The following is a 27,929-nucleotide window of genomic DNA, read 5'->3' as shown; positions in this document are numbered from 1 at the left end:
TTCGGCTGACTTTTATATTTGATCCAATTGGTAGATAGGCTGTATTTACACCATAACGGTGCACAGCTGATAGAAAGGCACATCTAGTGGTTAAAGCACGTTATTGAATTTTATTTTATTATTTTTCACAAAAATGAAACCATCAATAGCAGAAACAGAATTAACTGTCATTAGTAAACCACCCAAAAAAAAAGATCATAAATGGTTTTGTTTTATATATATTTTAAGGATAATAATAGCAATGTAACACTGTCTATGACACTTAGCCTACTGTATAACACTGATTTGAAAAACATACAGAAAAAACGAATTCACTGCCCTTAATAAAGTATTTAAATATGCATTTCAGGTGTGCTGTTTTGTTTAGATCATTGACATCTGGAGCTCTTTTAATGTCCTTTTTGATTATTGTTACACCAGGTCTTGTCAAAACCTTTATTCCATATTCAATATCCATTACTAAACAAAACAGCAATTCTACTCCACTACAATTCAGAGGTTAACCTGGTATTTTTACTCCACTACATTTATTTTAGTTACTTTGCAGATTCTGATTAATGATGTGAAATATAAACAACCCTTAAATCAGGCTTTAGTTACACCTGAGTAAAATTCAGGGAAAGGTGATTGTCAAGTGCCAACAATCAGGAAAGATATTTGATAGTTGCTGCTTGAGAAGACTAAACATTTATCTGCAGATCCCTATAAAGTATATTCATTACTCGTTATTCTCTACTAATAGTTAATTAAAGACTGTATATAATGGCTATTTTGCATATCCCTTTCAAGATTTCAAGATTTTCTAAGGTTCATTGACATATCATATACACACAACTAATTCAATAACGTGCTTTAACCACTAGGCGGTGCACACAAGGTACACACAGCCATAATAACTTTGTATTATTAGTGGAGGACACTTGTGTATGTATAGCATCTGAAGATGTGTAGTTTTATTCATGTTTTCACATAATTGTACAGGATATTGCTATATTATTTCACATGTTTTACTTATAATATCTGATTTGTAAAACATCACAGACAGAAAGGTATATCCGTCATTTAACAGTAAGCTATTGAAATTCTGAATCCATAGATGTGTCTCCCATCACCCAAATCCCCTGGCTATTCTCTCAAATCAGTATTTACATTCTTATATTCAAAGAAAATCAGTAATATCTTTAAAAACGACAAGTCCTTTTATATCAGCTGTGCACCGTTATGCTGTATAACGTATTTTTTTTCGGATTTCACATCAACAGTAAGTCCGTTTAACTAAAATGTCCGTGCGGAACAATACCCCCAACCCATAGATCCGTGTGTGAATAATGTCAATCACCACATTACACACACCCCTTCACATTTACATTTTAATTTACATTAAAGTATTTCGTGAGGCCTTCTAAAATGTTTTTAAATATAATTAGGGTTGTAGCTAAGAGTTTGTAAATTGCGTTGCCTGGCAACGCAATCGCACAACGTCACGTCCGTTAATTCCACATCCTCACCTCCACACACATGGATTAACATCGATTTAATACATTAATGTAGCCTTTGTTTCTGCTAAAAGAGGTGTCGACCAGCTAGGGCAACAAGAAAATCGGCGAAATCGAGTGTGACGATTAAAAAATAAATGAAAAACATCTAATTTTGACAATAAAAACCGACCAATAGGCGCGGTAGACCATTTGCTTGGCACTTCCGGGTATTTCTCCACTGGTTGGGCCATGTTAACAATACCGTGTAACTGTCACGTTTGAAGGGACGAAACCGTGACATATTCACGTCTCCCAGCATGGTAGATCGTCACATGTTCACGTCTTGCCGTGATACCGGGTTGGAAATGATCCGTGCATGCTTACAGATTCTCACACACACACACGGTGAGGGAGGAGAGGTGTGTGCTGGTTGTGCACAGGCCTAAAATATTGTTGTTCTATCACCTGAGAGAGCACCAGGTCACATGCTGCAGGACCTGCTGGTCTGCTGCTGGAAATGACACACGCACACACACACACACACACACACACACACACACACACACACACACACGCACACACACACACACACACACACACACACACGCACACACACACACACACACACACAAAAAGGAAAAATACATTCCCAAGACTTCATTAGACATGGAAGCAATGTTAAGGATTTTATTCCAGTCTATAACATAGATAACATACAAAATAGCAATTTTATAGTGGCATAAAGTATTTACAACTGTTAAAATAAAGCGGCAATACAAAAATCATTAAAAAAAAGTGCTTTTCAGTGGATTTTGTTTTAAATTATGATACTTTTACAGATTTGAGTATCTGCCATTTGAAGTGCAATATCTTAGTTATCTTTTTTCCCCATCGCCTCTGAGAGGCACTACTACTGTTTTTTTGGCACATCCCTCCTGGGTAACAGATGCTCTTTAGTAGATAGGCGCGGTTCCATTTGCAGAGCTGAAAAAAAATAAGCAGAAAATTGTTTAGTTTGAGCTACATTCATAGTGGTGCAGAAAATGAAAAGAACACGACATTCAGGCTTGATTTTTCTTCATATGCCCCAATTTAAGAACAATATTTTTAACATTTAAATACGTTTTAAGAGGTATTTTGGTTGGCAATTGCTCTTATAACAGTTAACACACAGGGAGACAGGACATGTACCTTTGTCAGGCTGTCAATCTAAAGATTTTGGAACTGTAATAACTCCGGCTTCATATGAGCTACTGTATGGTGTCATAAGGAATTTATGTCAGAATTGTTGGATTATGTCATTTTTATGTTAAGATTTTAGTAGTTCACCAAAGGGTGTTTTATTAGGTATTAACTTAGTATTCTGAAATGTTAGTGTTAGTCGTTGCAACTTTGAGAGAACAATGATTTATTTGTCAAATAAGCTTTAACCTTGGCTGTTAAGCATGCATGTGTTTATATGAATTGGTCATGTTTAAGGAATGTTAATCTGGCTGTAATCAGGTATTCGCTTTATCTTGATTTTAATTGAATTCATAAAATGTTACAAATCTTTCAGTGCCTTCATCTCTGTATGTTTTTGTTTGTCAAATCAGGCTACATGCATTCCTAACAACTTTGTCACAGAGTCACAAACTGTTCTTTTTATTGAATTTGATTATTAAAGACATCCTGATTCATAAATCCGGCCTGAAGGGAATCTACTTCCTGATGCTGTGTCTATGTCACGGCCGGTTTTATTAAAGGATTTCCTGTTGACTTCCCTCATTCCTCAGCAGAGGATGCATGCTGTAACTGTTTGCAGACATATTTGCTAACATTGACCTTTACATTATGTTCTGAGAGTACAACAAGTATATTTAAAGTTAAAATGAGCAGAAAGTGAAAAGAATAAAAAGCATAATCAAGTAGGAGTCATGCATTATGAGTAAAGCAGTGGATCTCACCCTTTTCTCTTCAGAAGAAACTTGTGTAAAAAGAGCGCCATTATACACACAGCTGTAAAGAAAGAAAACATTAGAATATACTTTGTATTTCAACTGAAAAATGTTGGTAAATGTTCTCCCGAGGACAAAATATTTACATTACCTATAACGCATATCACACTGATTATAACAGGCATGTGTCCTGAAAAACAAATGCAAAGTTAAATGCAAAGCATACATAAAGTTCAAACATCTTGATTGTAACGAGGCTCAAAAACTCACCGACGTCCTGGTTAGTATTTACAGCCCCATCATGCTTATCTGCAAGTTTACAACAGTTTTATTAGTATGTAAACTATTTCAACTGGCATGAACAACAGCACTCACTCAGGCTGCATCAGATATAAACACACACAAAAATAGAATAGAATAGAATAGGGAGGGATGAAACCCTCTTTAATGGTCACACATGCAGAGCACACAGCACACACAGTGAAATTTGGCCTCTGCTTTTAACCCATCCTAGTACAAGGAGTCTAGTACTAGGAGCAGTGGGCAGCTATTGTACAGCGCCCGGGGAAATTGTACAGCGCCCGGGGAAAAAAAAGGTCTGTTGTGTTGCTGCCAGCTCATTCCTCTCAGTGTCTCCATGTTGGATTATTAAGGCAGAGAAAGACCAACACATTAATATAATAGCTGACACAGGGACTGAGGGAGGGATACATGTCTGAATATTAGATGACAGTTATCGTCAGTTAGTAAATTACATTTTGTATTACCCGCCTTGCAAACAATAATAATTAGAAGGCGAACTCAGAACCATGAATTAAATTGAGGAATAGCCTAATTGCTTTCTGCTGGAGATTTAACTGAGAAGATTAATACCACTATTGTTCGCTGTTGAATATGAGGCTATATCCAACAGATGGTTAGCTTAGTTTAGCATAAAGACGGGAAACATGGGTAAACAGCTAGCATTACAATTCCCTCAAACATCAGAAATGCACTTATTATTATCTCATTAGTTTAATATGTGCAAAATTTAAAAACACATTTTACAAGGGATTAACTGCTGGATTATGTATATTATGTCCGCTGTGAGCATGTCTTCGCTTGTTGCCAGGCAACTGCCCAATACCCAATAAATAGCCTGTTCCATTACCCCCCAATTAAATATCACATTGTTGTTGTGTTTACACTTTGGTTCTTCTGAGTCTTTATTTATTCCCTTAAATTTAACTTGTTAGTTCAAGTTTTTCAGGAAATGTCTAAATGAGTAACTTAAAGTGGACCTATCATGCTATATTTGAATAATATATTGTAGGGCCATACCTATATAAAACATGTCTGTGAAGTTTTTTTTTCAAAATACCAAACAGATCATGCATTTTAGCCATGCCTCATTTCGCTCTATTTGCTGTATTCCAGCCCTGTTTTTGCAAGGGCTGATTCTGTGGCAAATGAGCTGCAGCTGACCACGCCCCCTTGCAAAGGAGGGGGGTGAGGCACGAGCGTCATGTTACCATGCTGTTACCATGCTACGGCAACCTCTCATTCCCCTGATAGGTGGAGAGTTGCCCATGGGCGGAGCTCCTTGTTTCTGACGTCAGAGATATTTCAAATCTGTATCAGTCTGTATCAGATCCGTTGCAGCCCCGTTTTTAGAGATTTGGGTATGGAGGAAAAGAGAGAGGGTTGTGTTTTCTGACACTTGGTGAGTTCCCTGGAACACCGGGGACATATATTCATGTATAAAAGACGTACAAAAGTGCATTTTGCATGATAGGTCCCCTTTAATAGTCAGGGAGATCTTTTTGTGTATGAGAGCAGCACAGAAGTCATTTTATTTTGTATTATGCTGACAAAAATTCAACTGCTTTTAATTTATGACTCATCTAAACAATTTCAGTTTAAAAAATATTTGCAGCATTTCTTTGTTTAAATCCCACGGTACGGTGGCCGACAGGTGCAAACAAATTCCAACGGCCCAAAACACGTCCATCAGGAGAAACGCACTGCAGCTTCAAAAACTATATACAATATAACTATCACGGTCACTGGATATGTACCTAAATAGTTAGTTTTATTGGATTATCTTAACAATGTGATCGCAGGATTCCTGCGGATATTATAGGTAACCTAGCTAACCTAGTCATTCAAAATATACGAGCTACACTAACAGCTGGTTAACTTTATAATCACTTGTTAGTGTCCCTGAGCTGAGCTTTTTTTGTTGTTGCTGTGTTTCGTTTATGGCGCGCAATTAGTAAGCTTTGCACATGTTTCGTCAAGTTGATGAATGTTTTTCTAAATCCTGCGCATCTGTTGTCAAGTTGGTGAAGATGTTTCTTTATTTGCATGTTTTGTCACATTTGTGTCTTAACATTTGCATCATTTCTGAAGCTGCAGCCAGTTTCTCTTAATGGAAGTGTTTTCTGCCGTTGTAGCGCGTTTGCACCTGTGGGCCACCATACCACCGTGATGATAAACAAACTAAAAAGACGCGCAGTTTATAAGGCTACAAGGAGGGCTCCGGAAGCATCTGCTGCTGGGAGGCACAGTAAAAGCCCAAGCTACAACTTGACAGCTTTTTAAAAAATGGTTCAATACCTTGAAATGAAGACGACGTCATTGATGGTACACTGGTTGTAGCTCTACCTTCAGCTGTCAAATTGTCTCTGCCACCTCAAGGTTCAAGGTTCTTTATTGTCAATCTGACATAGCTACAGAGTAATTATGTAGTTGAAAATCTTATGTCACAGGCTTCTCCAACAATGCAATATAATAACATAATAACAATAAGAGCAAGAGCAATACAAAAAGAATAATAGTTATAAAATAAAATAAAGTTATGATGTGGAATAGTGCAGTACGAGTCTATATACAGTACAAGTTATTGGAATGATATATATATATATATATATTAGGTATTAGATACATACTACTGAGTAGCAGATGAATGTTTGAAGTTGTTTCAACAGTTCAATTTTTTTAACAGTCTCACTGCCCGTGGGAAGAAACTGTCTCCGAATCTTCTTGTCCTTGCCAGGATGCTGCGGTAACGTCTGCCAGACGGCAACAGAAAGAACAGTTTGTGGCTGGGGTGATGGGGATCTTTGATAATCCGTAGTGATTTCTTCCTGAGCCGCTGGGAGTAGAGGTCCTCCATGGATGGCAGCTCCGTCCTGGTGATGTGCTGTGCAGTTTTCACCAACCTCTGTAAAGCCTTACGATCGAGGTCGGTGCAGCTGCCGTACCAGGCCGTCATGCTGCCAGTCAGGATACTCTCTATCGTGCACCTGTAGAAGTTGCAGAGTATCCTGGAATCCATTTTGAACCTCCTCAACCTGCGGAGGAAGAAGAGCCGCTGTCGAGCTTTCTTGGTGATGGTGGTGGTGTGAAGAGACCATGTCAGGTCCTCAGTGATGTGGACCCCAAGGAACCTGAAGCTTTTGACTCTCTCCACCGTAGTCCCATTGATGGCGATGGGGGCGTGTCCCTCTCCCTGCTGCTTCCTGTAATCCACAATCAGCTCCTTTGTTTTGCTGACGTTGAGATGGAGGTTGTTATCCTGGCACCAAGATGTCAGGTTTTCGACCTCCTCTCTGTACGCCGTCTCGTCGTCGTCTGTGATCTGGCCGATGACGGTCGTGTCATCAGCAAACTTCACGATGGTGTTGGAGCTGTGTGTGGCCAGGGTAGAGGATGTGATGTTTCCCACCCGCACTGCCTGGGGTCTGCCCGTCAGGAAGTTCAGGATCCAGTCACAGAGGGCGCTGTTGAGCCCTCGGGCTCAACAGCGCCCTCTGTGACAACAGCGCCCTCTGTTCTGAGCTTGATGGCCAGCTTGGAGGGCACAATGGTATTGAATGCTGAACTGTAGTCAATGAACAGCATTCTCACATATGTGTTCCTGTTCTTCGGGTCCAGGTGTGAGAGGGCAGTGTGGAGGGTGAGGGCTATGGCGTCGTCTGTGGACCTGTTTGCTCTGTAGGCAAACCTTTGAACAGAGGGATCACAGCAATTCTTAGTTCTTCTAAAGCTTGGACAGAATAAATGTGATTTGTGAAGCTGAGAAGCAATTTCTGAGATGCATGCAGCATGCACATAATCCAATCATGCTGCCAAGTGCTGTGCCTAAAAGGTTTTTAACTTAATTACACGCCCATCGGTTTGTTGGGAGACATATTTCTTTACCTCCTACTGAAGGTGAGACAGCTGCTGTTGTGCTGGTTCTGACAGTTTTATCTCTAAGAGCTGTGGGTGTGGCAGAGGAATCTGTAGAAGTGGAAAATAATAAGTCAAAATGTCTTAACAAATGATAAAATATTGTGAAACTGGATTTCTTGTATGGAGGCGATATTATTTATATACCTTGTGCTGGAGGTTTAGGTGTTGGTGTTACCATTTCTGTTGTAGATATAGCTTTGGCCGTCACTCCTATGAATAGAAAACTGGTGAATTTATCTTGGGTTTTAATCAAATCAAATAAATCAGCAGTTTGGTGGAGGAGCATTTCAGTTGACATGCAGAATGTGAAAAATCTTCCCCTGATCCTCCTAAATCAAAAGGTTGCTCTTTAGTCAATACCTTGTTAAGTTGTTAAGGAGAGTATGAGTGTGACAGTTAGTATTAAAGCAACTGTGAGTGAGCACAGCCATGAATGGTGAATAGAGAGATGTTGTGAAGCTTGAGTACTGCTTCATCAAAGAGCTGGGATCAGAGTGTCTGGAGAGGAGTGATGATGTGTGAACTTGAAAGTGTTCAATACAGAGTGTCGTCAGTGACACCATGGCAACACCTACAGCATGTGCACTGTATTTAATTGAATACAGTATATTACAGATAAACACTCTGTTCATGTTCATTACAGATTGGAACGTTTTGACCACGCAATACAAGACAACATGTCAAAGTATGCCAGTGGTTTTCCTGAGGAATATTACATTGCAGGCAGAATTTAATTAAGGGGATGTACTACTCGTGAACTGGGTACATATTTCAACTCATAGATATGAAATATGAAACTTCACTTTATTATTTTTTACCCTAGTGTCTCCCCTTAAAAGGGCCATATTTTGCTTTTGGGGGTTCCACCTTTCCTGTAGTGTGTTATATAGGTTTAAGTACATGTAACTGTCTGCAAAGGCTTAAATCCCAAAGTTCCCTCTAGAGGGAGTTTCTCTCACACACACCCTGCCTTAAACGCCTCCATTGGACTCCTTTGTTTTCTATCCAACATAGTGACATCACTATGTAACACTTGCGCTTGTAATGGCTATAGTGCTCCAAATAGGAAACCTGAGATTAAATTACCGTAATAGGGCCCCTTTAAAATAATTATACTATTCTGTTGTACGAAAATGAATAAAACGTTGTCATTGTACAGATGTCCATTACACTCTTTCATGCAAGACTTTGAGTAGGAAAGCATCAATGTTTTAACAGCAGAAATGTCTAAATTCATTCATTACGCCATACAAAGACTGGAAATCTATCTACAAATATATTGTATGGTTTGAAAATGGGGGGACCTAATGTAAATAGATTTGTTTAAAGAATGGGTTAATACATGCAAAACCACCTGTGTGGTCCACATCCACATGAATGGATTGTCTTTACCTTCACAAGCCGGCGGTGGAGAATCGTATTCACCAGTTTCGCTGCACTTAGCGCTATTTTTCCCAATCAGGGTGTATCCATCTTCACACATGTACTGTATGATTTCTCCATACATTGGTTCATCTCGAGAATCCCATGAGCTTTTGCCATTGGTCAATTTAACAGGTATTTCACATGTTACAACTGAGGAACAAGACAAACAAATGTTTTTCACACATTCTTATTATAAAAATCAAGAGTAAATTCAAATAATGCATATTGTTGTGTATAAACTGTTGTATAAGCTGACAAACAATGAGAATTGAGAAAAAGAACAAAGAAGTCAACAGAGGAAGAAGAACTTCATAAAAAAACAACCCACTGCTGTCTTTTGTTTTTTGTTGTGGGAAGGTTCTGGTTGCAGCTTCATAAAATACAAAAACAGAGAGACTTACTTTCGCACTTGGCCTTTCCAACCCAACCTAAAGCATAGCACTGTTTGAAGCTAGATCCACTGACTTGGAAGCTGTTGAAAGATTAAGGAAAATAAAGCAGGGGCGGTTTATTTAAGGAGAATTTGATAATGTAGAGTTATCATTTTGTATTGCAACAGAAGGGCAATTTCAACTTTGATAGCAAATTCTTACAGAGTTCAGTCAAGAACTAAAAATGAACAAATATCTCAACGTACGCAAATGGAGAGCCAAGTTTCTAATCAGCAAAACCACAGCGTAGCACTTCTGGCAACAGCTTTATTTGTCTTTCAAGACTTTCTGGTTATCTTTAGAGACTGTTTCCATTAGCGAATCCACCTTGACTTCAGTCATCTAAGGCTAATTGCCAGCAGCACTTTCTGTACGGCAACTGTACAGCAAAAACACATACTTCGTGGGAAAATGATCATCTACTGATGGCATCCTTTGTGTTGTCACTGTGTTGCCGACACTTGTTTCTCTACCTTTAAATTAATGTATAACTCAGCTAGATAACAATTACACGGGAAAAATACCTTTCACATTAATACTCACCCTTTGTCACAAATGACTTTTATTACAGCACCAAGCAGGGTACCGGCGCTGGTATTAAAGCTCATATTTGGTAGAAAAGTAGGGAGACCACAGTCCTTCTCTGTAATATAAAACAAACATTAATACTGAACTTTAAGGTCAGGGTATTCACTTCAAAAGGACTAAATAAAGGTTTGATAAGAGTCTCTGTAATTGAATTAAAGAGGACAGGACTTACTCTTGCAGGTGAGATCTGGTTTAGTCCAATTATCATCAACGCAGGTTATAACCCCAGAGCCACTGTCTTTGACAAATCCATTCGGACATTCTAAAGTGACATCAACACCCTCTGGAAAAGTATTCATTAGAAGTACGAAGTGTAAATCGTAGGTTAGGACAACATATCCCCTTGTCTGAGGTTTGGGGCAGTCGGCTAGGGGGGAAAAAGAGACAAAAATTAAACATGAACAGCGACTTATTTTTGTTTTAAAATCTGGCATGATAATTAAGGTGCTCAAAAAAACTAGCATTAGTAGATAACGGGTGCTAGTCGGCCAAACCACTTCTCTGGAAGTCTCTGTCACATGGCCTGCTTCTCTTATCTCTCCAGACACCCTTGTCCAAGTGAAAGATGAAGACACCTCCCTTCTTAACAACCAATCCAGAAGAATGCATCTGCTTCTCTTCACATCTGATAATGAGGTTCCCACCCAAACCTGGACATCTGTCAAATGCTGCATAATTCACCTGCCATGTCATCCATTTCAGACTGAATTTGATGTAATAAGTATCAGTAACTTAAGTTTTTGCTCCACTAATACTTCTATTTTCTTCATATACTTCTCTATGATATAACAGATGTTACAAAAATAAGGGCTACCTTACTTTTTGGGAAATAAATACTTCTTTCCCATATTATTCACCTCTCACAAATCTTCATGAACAACAACATAGCTGTGACGTTTAAGTACTTGTTTCCTGCTGCAATAAATGTCATTTTTCACAAGAAAGAGCTCAAATGCTGCATATTCTTACGATATATTTGTTACAATATGCAAAACTCTCTTTAGAAAACATCTTCTTAGAAAAAATCTAACTGCAAGGAAAATTATAAACTGAGTCAATATATTGTATTCACATTTAAATTGAAGTGTTCCTCCTCTCACCATGTACACTCAACACCTCACTGTAAGTTGGTGACATCTAGTGGTGTGTTAGAGGGAAGGCACTGACTAATGAAAGTAGCAGTGGGATAATCATGGTGTAGCAAAACAACCTTTTTCTATGCAACCAGAATGTTGTACAAGGCTATCTTTAGCCATAGACATTAGCAATACTACTACGTACTGCTTGAAACATACTAAACATCTAGTTTGTTGTTTATTAAACAAAAAACAGGTGAAAAAGTGCGGGTTGTTCAGGATGAAAGCAAATATGAATGTGTGCCTATTCCCACCTCTAATTGATACTAAATCTATATCAACAAATGCTTACCCATTTTAGATAAAGGTTGCATAAAACACAAATACATCTCATATTTGTTCGACATTATGCAGCAGAAGGTCATTTTTTCACACATTAACACAATAGGGTTAGTGAAACGTAATGTTTAGATATTCTTCCTAGGGTGCACATCTGAAAAGACTTAGAATCAAATGTCTATGTTTTCTTTTTGGTTCTTTGCAGACAATTGACCACATCCTCTATGCAATAGTACGAATAGAAATCCAGTTCTGCACAGTTCCAGGCATTTTAAAGCAATTTAAGTCAATTAACAACACATGCAATTCAGACCATTCCGTCTACAGCCATTAAGGCTACTCTACTACGGCTGTATAGAGTTCTGAATGATTCAGTGGCTTTCGTTCACACCAGGGTCAAAGTCAAGGACTTGATGGGTTCTTGGCAGTTATTCACGGATCAAGTGTTTTTTCTATATTGACGAAAATGTTCAAACAAATTACTGCTGTAGATGCCTGAGGCGGAGATGTGCAATTGCAGCATGAATTAGATGGAATACACTGCAGAAGATATGTTAAACTTTAAGGTAAAAGGTAAACAATCTATCATACCTATCATAAATCTATCTTTGATGTTAAATATAGCTTCAAAGTAAATGAGTCAGTCTTAATTTAAATTAATCAAATTATGATCTAACCTTAGCAAGCTCATTATGTAGAGTCTTTGATTAACTACTTTTAAATGAAAGAGGCCCTTTAAGTTTTTTTTGGTTTTCTATAGGTTTGTGTGCATGTAAATGGTCTGCAAACATGGGGGAAAAGTAGTGTAGTAAAAAAGCATAAAGATAACCACTGGATAGAATGGAAAATAATAGTTTAGTAACAGTGGTTCACTTTTTTTAGGCCACTCGTGTGGAAATTGCAATTCCTTTACAAATCCCGAATCTAAATCTAAAACTTCCTGTATTGTCACCACTGACTTGAATTGTCCAGTAGAGGGCAGTATAAGCACACGCAGGAACATATTAGGCCATAGTTAACTGCAAGCTGCACTATTTTTTTCATCCAAACAGGAACAAACAGTCTTATTTCTTTTTAAAATATATACATTTAAATCTGAGCTGTCAATCAAGTTTAATTGTCTGCATAAATGTTTCATCACGACTAAACTCTGGTGCAGTTATCAGTGCATTAGGCACCTCCATCATATCCGCAGTGGACATTAAATCAGGTCATTATTTGACATTTAATAAAGCCTGAATCACCACCATGTAATCCCAGGGTGGGCTTGTGTTGTCTTTGCCCTCAATTACGTCTGCATGTCTTTAGGAGTGAGATTAGAGTCGGACGGACAGATGTGTAATCAGGTGAACCCGTCTGACTCCAGCAGCTCCACAGCCTGCCTCTTCCCTCTTTCATCACCCTGTCCTCGCCATTTCTCTCCCTCCTGCATCTCTGTGCCCCTTTCTGTCTGTGTCCTCCTTTTGCTCACCCTCCTTTAGTCACTGCCCTGGTTTACTCTAACTTCTAATGTCTGACATCCTGTTTCTTTCTGTCTTTTTGTGTTCTTTTTTTATCTTGTTTTGATGTGGCAACCAGTGTTGGGCAAGATACTTCCAAAATGTAATACAGTACATATGACTTATTACTGTCTTTTTTAAGTAATAAGTTACATTACAATACTACTGTCTCTGAAATGTACTATGCACTACTTTTATATTACTTTTGAGTTACTTTACCAACATAACCGCAAAAGAATGGCTAGGTATTTTAAATGCTAAAATGTAGTTTAGTGCATTATACATCCAGTGAAGGGCAATGTGGTATAGCATAACAACTGTAGGTCATTAAGGCTACTAACAACTGTTATTACACGGCTTAGTTGAATACTCGATTCTGATTGTACATTCTTAACATGTGACACGTTGTTAATACAGTAGGCTAGTACAGACCACTATCAAGGACTATAATGAAGGTTGCTAAGGAGGATCAAGAAAGAGAAAGGAAAAGAGGTTAAAAGACGGAGCGCTGGACGTCAGATAAATCACCAGAAGAAGGCAGAGAGGAAGTAAACAATAACAGGAACACGGAATGGGCTCTGTAGATTGTTTATATGGCCGTGTAATTAAGCGGGATAATGTGCAGCGAGGCGGTCATTATGGGGGAAAAGAACACCCGACAGGCTGATCAGGGAACCCGACGCGAAGCGGAGGGATCTTGAGAATTTTCTGCAAATTGTAATTATTGTGCAAATAAACACAAATGTATACATATAGGTGATGTAAAATATATGCATAAATGTTTGTATGCAGCATGAATGATTTTAATTTTGACATACTGGACCTCTATACTGTAGATTGTGTCAACACATAATAATTAAATGGAGGTTCAGTGTTATAGGGCTACAATAAACGACTTTATAATGCAGTGAATTGGCAAACAAGACAAGTTACAGCAGATACTCTATGTTCAGAAATGTGAAAAGATAGATGCAATAATTACCCAAAAGAAGAGGAAACAGGAGCCCCTTCTTCATCATGTTGGTGCATTGATGCTACTGTTTTAAAACATGTATAAAATAAGATCAGTGGGTGTGTGAGAAAGAGAGACGGATCCACTGCGTTTGGATGTGGATCAAAGTGTTTTTGACAAGAGAGAGGGGAAAAAAGGAAAAACAGCTGCTGGGCCTCATTTGTAAGCTCTGGTTAAAAAAACAAAGCAGGAAACAATTTTCTTTATCGACTGCACCGGTCTTCTGCTGCTGCTGCAGACTGCAGGCATTACAGTTCAAATCACAATTACATAATGCAAATAGGTCAAACAGCAATGATACCAAAACAAGATGTGACCCATCATTTCAAAAGAGCAGAGCACTAACATTGGAGGAAGGACTCAGATCCTTAAGTAACATACACATAGTACTACCATACTGTAAAAACTCTATTCACACACGGCATCTATTGCACGTCTGTCCGTCCTGGGAGAGGGATCCCTCCTCTGTTGCTCTCCCTGAGGTTTCTCCCATTTTCCCCTTTAAACTGTGGGTTTTCTCCGGAAGTGTTTCCTTGTACGATGTGAGGGTCTAAGGACAGAGGGTGTCGTATTGTCATACTGATATTCTGTACAAACTGTGAAGTCCACTGAGACAAATGTAACATTTGTGATATTGGGCTATATAAATAAACATTGATTGATTCATTCATTCATATTACTGAATATAATATTTAAATAAAAACATGTTATTGTCGTTGGCAAGAGGAAATGCAGCAAGTCTTTAGATTCGTGAAGCTAGGACCATTAATTATTTTTGCATAAAACATTTACAAATATTAAAATAATTGTCAGAGACATATTATAACATGTTTTGTGTAAACATATCTTAAAGGTCCCATGTCATGCTTTTCCGGTTATTACCCGTCCCCTTGTGTGTTACAGTATGTAGCTTTTTCTGCATGTAAACGGTCTGCAGAGTCACAAACCCTCAAAGTACACCCTGTAGCGAGTAAAACTCTAACACAGAAAAGACCTGTCTATGCTGCCCCAGAACGCCTCGTTGGAGATTTCTCTTTTTCCATTTTAATCTTCCTGGGTACAGTAACGTGACCATACCAAAATGGACCCATTGGTCCAAATGGACCAATCCGTGGAGCTCCTCACACACACACTCTCTCTCAGCGGCAAAACTGTGACGCGCTGGGGGGGTGCTAGTGCCTCGCAGCGGCCTTTAGCCATTCTTAAATCCAAAATGAATATTGACTTGAGAAGTGTGTGTGTGTGTGTGTGTGTGTGTGTGTGTGTGTGTGTGTGTGTGTGTGTGTGTGTGTGTGTGTGTGTGTGTGTGTGTGTGTGTGTGTGTGTGTGTGTGTGTGTGTGTTTCATCAGTGGACAACAACAGCTCTTTCATAGGCGTCAGTGTATCCGGGTCAGCTGTGCAGGAGATGCTCCGAGTCCTGCAGCTGTTGGAGGGAAGAACAGCAGAGAAAACAAGGACAGAGAATGGTGTGTGTGTGTGTGTGTGTGTGTGTGTGTGTGTGTGTGTGTGTGTGTGTGTGTGTGTGTGTGTGTGTGTGTGTTGAATGAGGAGATCTCCCCTATACAGCTCCACCACTGATGTTAAATAGAGGAGGAAAACAAAGATGGGATTATGTCAGAAGAGGACTGCCTCGACTGTTTTTTTCCCGCATCTCGTTCACTTAAACTAGTCATTCTGTGTTTCATTAAGGTTTAAATCAAAGGTTAAACAAGTGAAGGCATGTCAGTAATCCACACCTATAACATCAGATGTGTAAATAATTTCAATTTCACAAGATTGAGAACAACTCTCTGTCAAGCTAAATCATTTTACAACAATTTATTTGTCTCTCACAAACGTTTTTATTTAGGTTAGAGTTTATTTATTGAAACAAGCTACTTCTTCTTTCTTTATACTATTATATGCCTGTTAAAAGAAAATGACAATTAAAAAAAAATATTTTTAGCACATAAATAATTAGTATTTGTCTAATTTATTAGCCCTTCAGGGAATTTGTTTTAATCTTTTTTTATGGCTTTAATTTATTATCTGTGCAAATAAAAAAGGGAAACTTAGAGTTGTTTACATTCTCTAAAGATCTCAATGCTTGCCCTCAAGCCCAGTCTGTTAACTGCTATTGTTAGTGTCTGAGGTGAGTATAACATTATCACTGCTTTCACTTAAAGCTTGGAGGCCTTTTCTTCCGCTCTTTTCTGGAGGATGACTCATGATCATAAATAAAGTGAACATCTTGTTTGAGATGCTGCCAAACAAGCTTTTAGAGATAGTCTACCAGGTTATACGATGAGTCATGATCAATCAGGTGATTGGTTTAAACCAAAAATGATTAAAAAAATTTAGTGTTTCTCTACTCCTGTTGTTGTAGCTTTCTGTAAACGGCTGGAGGAAATGCTGCTGACTCATCAACAGAAACATGATAACAACAGGCTGTTTACACATCACACCTCGGTGATACAATGGTTTCTATGGCTACATTTACTGTAGTAACATTTATATTTAGATCTACATGCAGTGCAAACAAAATACTTATCAGACTAAAGGTCCTTACACACCAAGCCGATTTTCAGCGTCGATAGATGTCGATAGATGTCGGGCCGTCGATGAGCGTCGATAACAGGCTACAGATGCGGACATATACACCAGAGTTCCCGTTAGAATATTTTTTTGCCGGTCAAAATGTCCGTTAAAGTTGAAATCTTCCGGACAAAATGAGAAAAGTGCCGGTCAAAGGTCTTCTTTGTTATTTATTGAGCTTTAAAACAAATTGATATGATTCGATATTAAACAAACTAATTATAGTAGATTAACTACATTATTCAAAAGTGTACAGTAATTTACAAAAACGCGGGAATAATAAACAGAGCACTCTCTCCTTCTCCTGACAGCCCGTCAGTATCATGCAGCTCGCGGATCCAGTAATGAGTGACCCGACAGTCAAACTAAACGTATCTATAACTAGTTTAGATAGTTTGAGAGGTAATTAAAATAGCTACGTGTGATGTTCTAACCTGAAGTGTGTTTTGCTCTGCTCACCGCTGCAGGTGATCATGCAGAGCTGCGTGTTGACTCGTCAGCAGCAGCCGATCTCTCTCTCCCGTCAGATTAGACTTTACTCGCGTTTATGTCCATATCGATCAGATCTAGCTAGTTCTAGCTAATGATATGACTACCTGCTTATTAAAAGACACAGGCCCGGTTCCAGAACAAAATGACTCAGGGTGCATCTGAGATTAGAGAGGGTGCAGTGGTAAAGTGCTATTTTTTTTAGTGGGGAGTGGACCTAACACCCTAGGCGGGTCCTCACCTCCTCTAGGGGGGTCCTCACCTCCTCTAGGGGGGTCCGGGGGCATGTTCCCCCGGGAAGATTTTTTTTTAAATATTGAAGTTAAAACCATCAATCTGGTGCACTTTGAGAGCAAAATGAAGAGATCTATGGATACATCTCAACATCCATATGAAACAGAACTGTAAACAGATGTACTTTTTCTTTATGGATATTTTACAAATCACTCCCCTTTTAAGACCGAAATGTCTGCATGCATAGCAGAAGATGGCATCTTTTATACATGAATATTCCAGCCAATCTCTATTTTGAAACCATGAGCTGCAAAATGAGCGCCTTACCCCACTGTACAGGCGAGTTGGGTACTTTTTTTAATATACCTGGGCAGGCTCTGTTTTGCCGAGGTCCTCTGGCACTTGCGGGCCGCTGAAGGGGTGGCGGTGTTTGGGGCAACGAAGCAGAGGACGAACGCGCAGCGGTACAGGTCACGCGCACCTGACATAATAACGTTACTTACCGTTTAAATTGACCAAATAAATGCAGCAGACAATGTTATTTAACCACAATTACAATTTTTTTATTTCAACTATATTCTTCTTCTTCTTCTTATTATTACTACTATTATTATTATTATTATTATTATTATTATTATTATTATTATTATTATTATTATTGTTATTATATATGTAATATTTTTCACTTTTCATTTTATTTTATTTTATTTTTTTCACTTTTAATTTAAAAAAAAAAATTCAAATGAGGGTGCATAACGACTCAACTGAGGGTGCAATGCACCCTTATGCACCCCCGTAGAACCGGGCCAGAAAAGACACCTAAACAATAAGCGTCGCTATGCAACCGGGTGAGGCCACAAAGCATTATGCATTTGTTTACATGCCCACCGGAACCCCGAGGCATTACCAACAGATCAACGCACAATCAACCCATACAGGACATATCTTTCTCCACATTAAAGGTGGGGTAGGTAAGTTTGAGAAACCGGCTCGAGATACACTTTTTGTTATATTCCGTGGAATGCTCTTAACATCCCGATAGCAATGAATATCTTAAGTGCTTTGACAAAAAAATCCATAAAAAAATGTCATCTGTGGAAGCCGTAATACTGTAAAAAGCACGACCAATCATTTTAGCCGGCCCGGCTAAAATAATTGGATGGCCTACCTGCCTGTCAGCCTTCCATCTGTGCACAAACTTATCTCGTGCCCTCATTGGTCATGTGCGCGTTCGTGTGTGTTGGAGGAGGGGCTCTGTAAGGAAGTGGCAGATTTTTCCCGGCTGTGTATTTTCAAAGTTATCGCCACTCACGCATGCGCAGTTCTTATGTGCAACTTGGCCATCGGCTGAAGCATGGATGTATAATAAGAAGTGAGGAGACGTGAGGCGACGTGAGGAGACGTGAGGAGACGTGAGGAGACGTGAGGAGACGTGAGGCGACGTTCCGTCGAGACCTTTAAGGCCCTGACACACCAAGCAGTCACCAGAGAACTCGCCGACGCCGACTGTTGCGTCGCCGTGTTCTCCTGCGTCTTGGCCATGTGTCGCACTGGAACACACCGCAAAGACTTCAGCCGAGCACGTACGAACTGCGCATGCGTGAGTGGCAATAACTCTCCTTACCAGCAGGCGGCGGTAGTGTGTATTCGTCATTCAAAAGAGGCAACAACCGGAAGACAGAGAAGAAGAACAGACTGCGTGATCTAAACAAACAACAAATAGCGTGTGCGTTCCATTTTCACTCTCGTCCATCGAAAACATGTTTCGTGCGGTACTGGAGCTATCAGCCATTGGTGTGTTGCTTGTGGAAGACATTCTCAAGCAACCGTTTCGCTTCTCATGCACTGATTCGCTAGCTGAACAGCCAATCAGAGTGATTTATTTGTACGACTGCCTGTGGCCGCACGTGCGTCGGCCATGAAAGGCCAAATAAGGCGTGTCACGGCCGACGGTGCGGGACACACCAAATTGAGTTTGGGCGACAGGGCACGCTTTGTCGTCCGACTAACAAAAACGGCCGATTTCGGCCTGGTGTGTCAGGGCCTATATATATACAGTCTATGGTCGAGACGTGTTCTTTGGTGTCAGTTTGGTGTGTAAGGAGTGGACCTTTACTTGAAGAAGAACCAGATCTAAAGGTCAACTGTTAGTAATGAATGGACTGCTTGCAGCCATTATTACACTGTCATTTAATTATTAAGTTACTCAAATTAGTGGGCTGTTGTGGGTATTAAACAAGTACTGTGTTTTGATCAGGTGATTTTTAGATGTGTCTTTTACTGTTTTGTGGTGTTTGATGTGAAGGATATATATATATGTGTTCGAGTACTGACAACAAAGGGAGTTTTTCAAGTTGAAAATCTCTTCTCTTCCCATGCAGTATATTCTGTTTACGTTTTCTTTTGCTGTCCTCTGCAAACTACCACCACCCTTCCTCTTATCTTATCATTATTGTGTGAGTATTTGTTTATTCTCTGGTTTCCACAAAATGACCCATCTTTAGGGAATTGAAACAGTCCTTCCTATTCTCCCAGCAGTCGAGTGAAAAGGAGGACCATTGAGTCTCTGGCATGGGATATTCCAAAAAATAAAGCATTGGAATCAAACAATGTGTGGGTGTCACTTTCTAACAATCTAGTGTTTACTGAAAGTGTATAATGGAACTCACTGTGTCATTAATCATTATTTTAAAAGTTTCACTTTGTAATTCAGTTAAAAGTGTACGGCTTTGATTTGGCAATAATTCAGTTATAAATGTTAGTATTAATAAATGGTTTCACACTTATATGTTAAGTTGTAATTAAGTGGAATTCGGGAAAGTGATTTTGTACCTTGCAACCCAAAAGATGTTCTTAAAAATCTGATTATGAATTCCAATCCATCCGCAATAGTATAGCATTAATTCATCGTAAATCAAGCCATTATTTAAACTTGAAAACTGTTTGTTTACTGGCTCTTTGTTGGGAGCAGTGAAGATGAGAAAGGGCTGATTCATTGCCAGCAGTTTAAACGTTTTGTTGGACCAATCAGGAGGCGGCAATCAAGGAAAATGGTCCAATCATGTGGCACCACCTGTTTAACCACCTTTGCACACTTTAAGAAGAGAGAGAGATCTGACATAATGACCCGGGTCTGGAAGTAGGGATTGTTTCATTCATGAGTTATTGCCGGCCTCACCATGTTGTATCTGATCCTCTTAAACTCCACAGCTCAGGCAACTCCATGACCTCCAGCAGGATGGATTTATGAAAACAGTTGCATAATAACAGCACACCTACCACCACGTGAGGGAAGGTCACTACAACATACAGTAAAGCCCTTCTAGGTGCGGGTTATTCTCAGTCATTTCATAATGATCTGATATTTTCTCATTTGATTCATTACGTTGTATTGGTCTTTAATGAAAGTTGATCAACAGGCTGATGACTGACACAGAAGGGTTAAAGAAACAATACATGGTGTTTACTCTCTTATAGAGTTAAAAAGAGGACATTTGGGCTTTAATGTTCCAATAACTCAATTTGAACCTACAGTGTTACCTCCCTGTGCACAAAGGGTATATTTCCAGGCTTCTGAGGGATTATTCATAAGTCATTATGCTTTCATTGCACCGCATGCATTCTGCACCATTTGCAGTTCATGGAGCGGAGAACGTTTAACAGACAAGAGCTGTTTTGTGCAGAGCTGTCAAAAACATTTTGCTTCATTCATAACATCTAAAACTTCTGCCACTGCGCTTCTAATGCTACTACCAATAGGAAAGCACTACTTTGTGTTACGGTTCCTGTCCTGTGTTTGATTTTCTTACAGTGAAGTTCAAAGTTCAATTGTGAACTTGGGAACAGCAGTTGAGAAAACAGAACGACCACAGGGTCCATTTGGGAGCTGTTCATCAGCAAATTATGAGAAACGTTTTACGAATCCTTGAAGTGAAGCGATCAGAAAAAAAAAACTATAACTAATATTTGTAACCTGTTTCACGCCTTCCCCCCGGTACCGGGCGGATAAACGCGTCATTTGCAGGAAACAACGTCTAAGGAATCTTAATATTGAATAAAACTATGAATGTGTTATATCCATGTAACGGGAAGAAACTCAGCTAACTGATCTTTTTCATTTTTTTTTTCAAAAAAAACCCACAATGCTAGCACTCAGCCTCTGAATTAGCCTCGATCGAAAAAACGGGACCGACAAAGGCACATAAACTCACTCAGAACTCCCTTATTACTTATCCTAGATGCACAACCAAACACTATTTTTTGGTGTCCTGGAGACACTGAATCTAACGGTGCCCACCTCAACACTCAGTGATAAACATTCGCGACGCTATCAACGAAAGCGTACATCATCACATGTGGAGCTAAGAAGCTAAACACGTAAATATATCTTACCTTGGTCAAAAGTGGTCTTCAATGGCATTAAAACGATAAAAAAACGATGCTGCAGTTAATCCATAGGTTCATCCTATGTGTCTGTGCCTTCTTTGAAATTATTTCTGATAATCCATAAGCAATACAACTGCGTTTTAGTTTCCAAACTCCAGAAGGAGACATTCCTCCAGTTTAGTTTCACTTTCCACACGCGAAGCGGCAACATTTTTTCTTTACAATGTGTGTCTATGTGAGTATCCTCCTTCGATTCTATTGGCTCTAACGGTCACAAGGGTATGTCAACCAACCAGATCGAGCAAGGGGGGCCAGAGATAGGTCAAATCCACCCAAATGACCCCAGATGGCCCAGTTTTTGGCTAAATCTCTCTAAAAAGGTCAAATTTCACTTGTTTTGCATCAATCTTGATACAGGGTACTTATTATATGTTGTACTTTGGATTCCTAAAGCTTTTAGTCTACTAACCCATCATCCAAGGGTAGTTTTCACTATCTGTAAAAAATAATTTTTGGACGGACACTATAATTTACAGTTTTTTACTATGTAAAATCTGAATATTTATATTGATTCTGACACTTCTACATCCAACTCACAGGTTTATCATTACTTTGAGAAAAGATTATTAATTTAACCCTTTTAGAAGGGAAGATATGGTCATTTGTTCTGGGAATGTCATTTTCGAGCCTGAGACCTGAAAAACAGGCTCAGAGTGGAACAGGCTAAACTTCTTTTATTTTATTTTAACTCTCTTTAAAGATACATTTGTTCCATAAGTGGTTTTAATTGTATTTGTTTTGCTTAATATAATAAGTATTATTTAGTTTAAAAATGTAATTTAGTTTAATATAATTATTCAATAATATATTATGATTTATTTTTCTAAATATAAATATTTTTTGCTTAATGATGTGATTTTATTTAGCATTATTTTATTAGTAAGTAATAATATATAGTATATATATAAATATGTAACTTCTGTTTTCTTAGATTCTTTTTTATTCTTGACAAATATGCATCGATAAAGTTATTATGGGCTTATCTTTACACTTAAAATGACTCCTGCTTCAGATGAAAAGTGTGTGTGTGTCTGTGCGTGTGTGCGCGCGTGTGTGTGCGTGCATGCGCGCGCGCGTGTGTGTGCGTGTGCGTGTGTGTGTGTGTGTGCGTGTGTGTGTGTGTGTGTGTGTGTGTGTGTGTGTGTGTGTGTGTGTGTGTGTGTGTGTGTGTGTGTGTGTGTGTGTGTGTGTGTGTGTCGTGTGGCTGCTCAGCCTCTAATGTGAGACATCCCGCTCAGAGGTCGGGACCGATCAGCGGTCAGTAGCTGACTGAAGTGCTCCGCGTCCGGACTCACAGCTGCACCGGGGACCGGGATCAGAACCGGGGGAAGTCAGAGGAGACTTTACGCTCCGAGATGGAAAACATTGAAAAGACTCTTTGAAAGTTTACATTTCGGACATGGAGACAGAAGCGAACAGACAAATAATCACAACAACGTCCGCCTGAGGTTCGGTGCAGCGGAGGATGACACCGGCACCGCCTGGCGAGCACCGACGCGTTGATCCACACTTCCACATCTCTGGAGAAGAGTAGGTCAAAGCAAAGAGCGACTGTCTGCCTCTGATTCTGCAGAAGGACCAGCATCCCTCTCTCTGCCAGCTCTGCTTACCGGCTGCGCAAACAGCGCGCTTGTTTTACGCTCCTTTATATCTTTGCACCATCGCGGACTGCGGCAAAACACAAACCCGGACATATCGTTCAAACAGGTAAGCGTCAAAGCAGCCTTAAGTTTGACAGCTATGGAGACGAAATGTTAAGAAAAATGTTGCTGTTTTTAAAGTAACAGCGTTTTCAGCTGATTTTAAAAATAGAACATCTTGATAAAGAAGGAAAAAGTGTGCGTAAAATGCTTAAAATGTGCTCGATTCACCATTTTGGCTCATGCATGGATATATCCTGTTAATAGTTTTAAATCAAGGAATCTTCACGGGTTCCAGAGAATAGTAGGTCATTGATTAACCCTTTAAAATCCAGTTTATTTTCCCTTAGAGCTCGGAACACATTGTCTTATCCTGACTGTCTGAGTATCACACATATATTCTGTATAAAACACAACCCTCCAGTCAAATATTTTGACAGGAATTTATACACATTTGCCCAAATATTCTACCTAGGATGTTTGGAAACATTAGGATCCCCTCTTTCTAATTGCTTTTGGCTGCACAGGATGAGCTTGTAATGGTAGGAGAGGCAGATGTTATTATACTTTACGATATGTGGCTAGAGGTGTAAGAAGTAATATCACAGTGTAGGAATACTCTGTTACAAATAAAAGTCATGCAATGCAAATGTTACTCAAGTAAAACTACAAAAGTATTAGCATTAAAATATACTTACAGTACTGAAATTAAAATGACTCATTATGCCGATTGGCCGATTTTATTATATTATATATGATATGTTCTGATTATAATTAATGATGTTTTATTTTGTTTATCACAGCTGGTAAAGGCTGAGCATGTTTGAATGACTTTGTATGATGTCAGGTGTTACTAAAGTCTTATTTATGTGCTGATTGTATATTTCAAATAATGAATCCCAATCTGCAAAGTAACTAAAGGTATTAAATAAATGTAGTGTAAAAGTACAAGTACACTGTAAACTCTGAATTTTAGATAAGAAGTACAAATGAGCAACAAATTAAATGTATTAGAAGTACTAGTATCTCAAAATTGTACTTAAGTTGTGTACTCGAGTAAATGTACTTAGTTACTGCACTGTTTGTGGCCCATATGGATTTAAAGTGAGATTAGATGTTATTTTACTGTGTTGTGTTTAAACCCTCTCTTCCTGTTGCAGGTCTCTGCAGCCACGCTCGTTCAAACATGACTGCCCTCTTGTCTTCATGCTGTTTCCCTGATGAGAGTTCACATCGCCTGCTGGATAGGAAGTAAAAGAGCTTTGCTACAAACTCTCTAAACAGCATCAGCAAGGCAGTATAATCTGTGGACTCACCATGGGCACTATCCTATCCCTGTCCCCCGGCTTTCGGAAGTCAGGCTACTATGACAACCGTCCGGGCTCGCTCAGCCACTACCCGAGCATCAGCAGCCGCTCCCTCAACAGCCAGAAAGAGCGCGGGCTGAAGAGGGGGCAGTCCATCTTCCTCCCGGCGCTGACATGGAAGCGACTGGTGGCTTCAACCAAGAAAAAGGGTAACTCCAAGAAAGGCTCCGGTGGTCAAATGGCCCTCGGGGACCCTCTCAACAACAACAACAACATCAACATCAACATCTACCAAAAGGACCCCTTGTTGCACCTCAACCGCGAAAATGTGAAGAAGTCGTTGTCCTGTGCCAACCTGTCCAGCTACGAGGGCCCAGCAGGTCTGGGTCTGGGGCTCGGCTACGGCATGGGGCTGGGCCAGGGCCACGGATACGGCTACAGCAAATCACAACTGCTCTCCTCTGTGAAAAAAGTTCCCCAAGGGACGGTGACGTCGTCCCCAAAGCGCGTCATCGTCCAGGCGTCCACCAGCGAGCTGCTGCGCTGCCTGGGGGAGTTCCTGTGCTGTCGCTGCTACCGGCTGAAGCTCCTGGCCCCCGCCGACCCGGTGCTGTGGCTGCGGGCCGTGGACCGCTCGCTGCTGCTGCAGGGCTGGCAGGACCAGGCCTTCGTCACGCCCGCCAACGTGGTCTTCGTCTACATGCTGTGTCGAGACGTGGTGGATGGCGACGTTGTGTCGTCGGAGCACGAGCTGCAGGCCATCCTGCTCACCTGCCTCTACCTGTCCTACTCCTACATGGGCAACGAGATCTCGTACCCGCTCAAGCCCTTCCTGGTGGAGGCGGGTAAGGAGGCCTTCTGGGACCGCTGCCTCGCCATCATCAATGCAACCAGTGCTAAGATGCTGCGCATCAACGCGGACCCGCACTATTTCACACAAGTATTTGCTGAACTCAAGAGTGAGGGCGGCTGCGGCCCTCAGGACTATAGTCGGTTGCTGGATCGGTGAGAAGAACTTTGCTGATCACATGCCTTTTTGTACACTCATGCACATGTATACTTGCACACTGAAGCATACATGTGCCTCATCGGATTCCTTTTCTTCTTCTGCTGGAGGAATATCGGCCTATCTGTAATACATTTAATGATTCTATCTCTGTTCTCCCTTGCATCTTCAACAAAAAGGAATTATAAACATTCTCCCCAAGATAATTGGCATAAAAGAAGCTCACAGTTTTTCTTTTCTTTTCCTTGTCCTGGAATATCCACCTGAGTTTACTTGAATTGAAGAACCATTTGGCCCATCTGTCCCGTACGTGGTCCCAGCTGCTTCTCTGGATCTGCACAACCAGGCCTCCTATCCTCTATGAACTTCTCTGAATGTGCTCAATCAGTGCTTAGGACAATAGGATGCCATCATCCCTCCACCAATACCATCAAGGATTCTTCAACAGTTGCATTCTAAACGTCGGAGTGGATTCACAGAAGAATAAAACAGACAATATAATCCTCCGAGGCCAAGTTACATTTTCCAGGGCAACAAGAGGAGACATGTTGACATCCGCTGCTGGCTAAGCCCCATGTGGCAGCAGTGAGAAGTGAGTCAGAGTGACGGGGACAGCTGAGAGGTCCATGTTAGGTCCTGCTGTGTGGTCAGTAAAGCAGAGCGGAGTTTTGTGGAGCCTTTTGAGGGGCGTCTGGCTTGAGGGGACAGTTGCTGTTTTTTTTATCGTTACTCATTCGAGCCTGCATCTGTGTTTCCATTTTATCTCAGGAGACTCTCCTGGTGGAAGCATAATTTGAGATGGATGTGTGTGTGTGTGTGTGGGGGGGGGCAGCCATGGTCATCAGCTGTTCGCTCCATCCTTTGTCCCCTGCATCTTGTTGACAGAGCACCCACAGGCTGTGGTATTAATGAGATTAGCAGATTACTGCAGCCCCTCCCCTCCTCAACCTCTGCCCCCTTCTTGTCCACTCGGCAGCCCTGCAGAGCTTCAGTGGCTAATCCAGGCCAGGCTGGACCGTGCTGGACTGTAACACACAAACAAACACTTTTACCTTGTTGTGTGCTCTCTATTCACTTTGGTGCATGGATGAAACGTTGCGTGACACACGTGTGCAGCTCAGGGTCCAGAGCAGAGGCACTGAAGCTCTCAGTTGTTTAAGAGCTTTATTGTGTTTTTGCTGAATTTGTCCCACTTTCTCATCAGTCCCATCCTCATCATCCTCAACAGGCCTGTTCTACCTCTCAATCAACCATTGGCATTTTTGCTTCAATGCCTTTAATCTCATCCCGTGTGATTTCATGTGTTTTCAGAGGTAGTCACAGATGAGCCCAAGGTTTGGCATAATTGTTTCACTGAATAATATATGAAGATACAAAAAAAAAAGGTTTGCTGGATTTTGTGTCCCAAACATTCAAAAGTTGTTAAATTTCCCAAAAGGACCCAGAAGTTGGCAGATTATGTTTTGGCTGTAATTTAATTTCGAACGCAAAAAATAGTAGATGAACGGGGGAAAGCACAAATGAACTGCACATATTTGCACCAGATTGGTGTGACCGGTTACTAGTTTAACCAAAGATTTTTTCCAATGAAAAAGTGAAATGTAAACCTTTATTTACAAGAAAAAGGCTATATGAAAGAAATTGGTTATATTCAGCTTGTCTCCTTCTCTTTTTATCCTCTTAATGCAGGGATCTCAAACTCAAGGCCCGGGGGCCAAATCCGGCCCGCGACTTCATTTTATGTGGCCCTGCAAGAGCTTGCAAAGAATATAATATGTTTATTATACGGTTACATGCCACTTTACAGAAGCACGTTGCCCATAAACTACATGTCCCACAATGCATCTCGTTTTGTGACATGCGCACTGAAGAAACTTGCAATTATTTGCCCTGGACTTCTGCTTTCAGACGTAGTTAATTACTAAGTTATTATCCTATCCGATAATAATCCAATTCAGAGGCAATAATGTAATATAATACATTATTTTATATATATTATATATTTATATAGTTACAACCGGACCTTTGAGTGCAACCTTTATGCGAATGTGGCCCGCGATGAAATTGAGTTTGACACCCCTGTCTTAATGTATCCTTTTTTTTGTGTCCCCACCTCCAGTTTTGGATACTCAACTTCCCAGCAGGATACTACATGGTTAAGAAGCTGCTTCAACTCTAATATCATGGTTGCTTGACCAGCTTTTACCAAGGCATGGTGCCAACAATAGC

General features: G+C 40.2%; 2 protein-coding genes across 2 annotated transcripts; one reads left to right on the top strand and one right to left on the bottom strand.

The window, feature by feature from the left end:
- Positions 1 to 2,137: 2,137 nt before the first annotated feature.
- On the bottom strand, positions 2,138 to 21,721 carry LOC117477521 (complement decay-accelerating factor, GPI-anchored-like). Its single transcript, XM_034124192.1, has 12 exons — positions 21,694 to 21,721; positions 10,250 to 10,444; positions 10,033 to 10,132; positions 9,460 to 9,530; positions 9,026 to 9,208; positions 7,778 to 7,843; positions 7,601 to 7,681; positions 6,014 to 6,088; positions 3,686 to 3,724; positions 3,567 to 3,605; positions 3,425 to 3,476; positions 2,138 to 2,462 (listed from the first exon to the last, which is right to left on the bottom strand). The coding sequence occupies exons 1-12, from the start codon at positions 21,719 to 21,721 to the stop codon at positions 2,432 to 2,434; spliced, it is 960 nt and encodes a 319-aa protein (XP_033980083.1). The 3' UTR covers positions 2,138 to 2,431.
- Positions 21,722 to 23,039: 1,318 nt separating this feature from the next.
- On the top strand, positions 23,040 to 27,441 carry si:dkeyp-92c9.2 (uncharacterized protein LOC571482 homolog). The gene is made up of 2 exons (XM_034124409.1): positions 23,040 to 23,454; positions 24,548 to 27,441. The coding sequence occupies exon 2, from the start codon at positions 24,705 to 24,707 to the stop codon at positions 25,701 to 25,703; it is 999 nt and encodes a 332-aa protein (XP_033980300.1). The 5' UTR covers positions 23,040 to 23,454; positions 24,548 to 24,704; the 3' UTR covers positions 25,704 to 27,441.
- Positions 27,442 to 27,929: the final 488 nt, after the last annotated feature.

This window comes from Trematomus bernacchii, unplaced genomic scaffold (assembly GCF_902827165.1).
Source record: "Trematomus bernacchii unplaced genomic scaffold, fTreBer1.1, whole genome shotgun sequence".
Lineage (NCBI taxonomy): Eukaryota > Metazoa > Chordata > Actinopteri > Perciformes > Nototheniidae > Trematomus > Trematomus bernacchii.
Note: the sequence above shows the minus strand (reverse complement) of the source record. Positions and strands in the feature narration are given on the sequence as shown.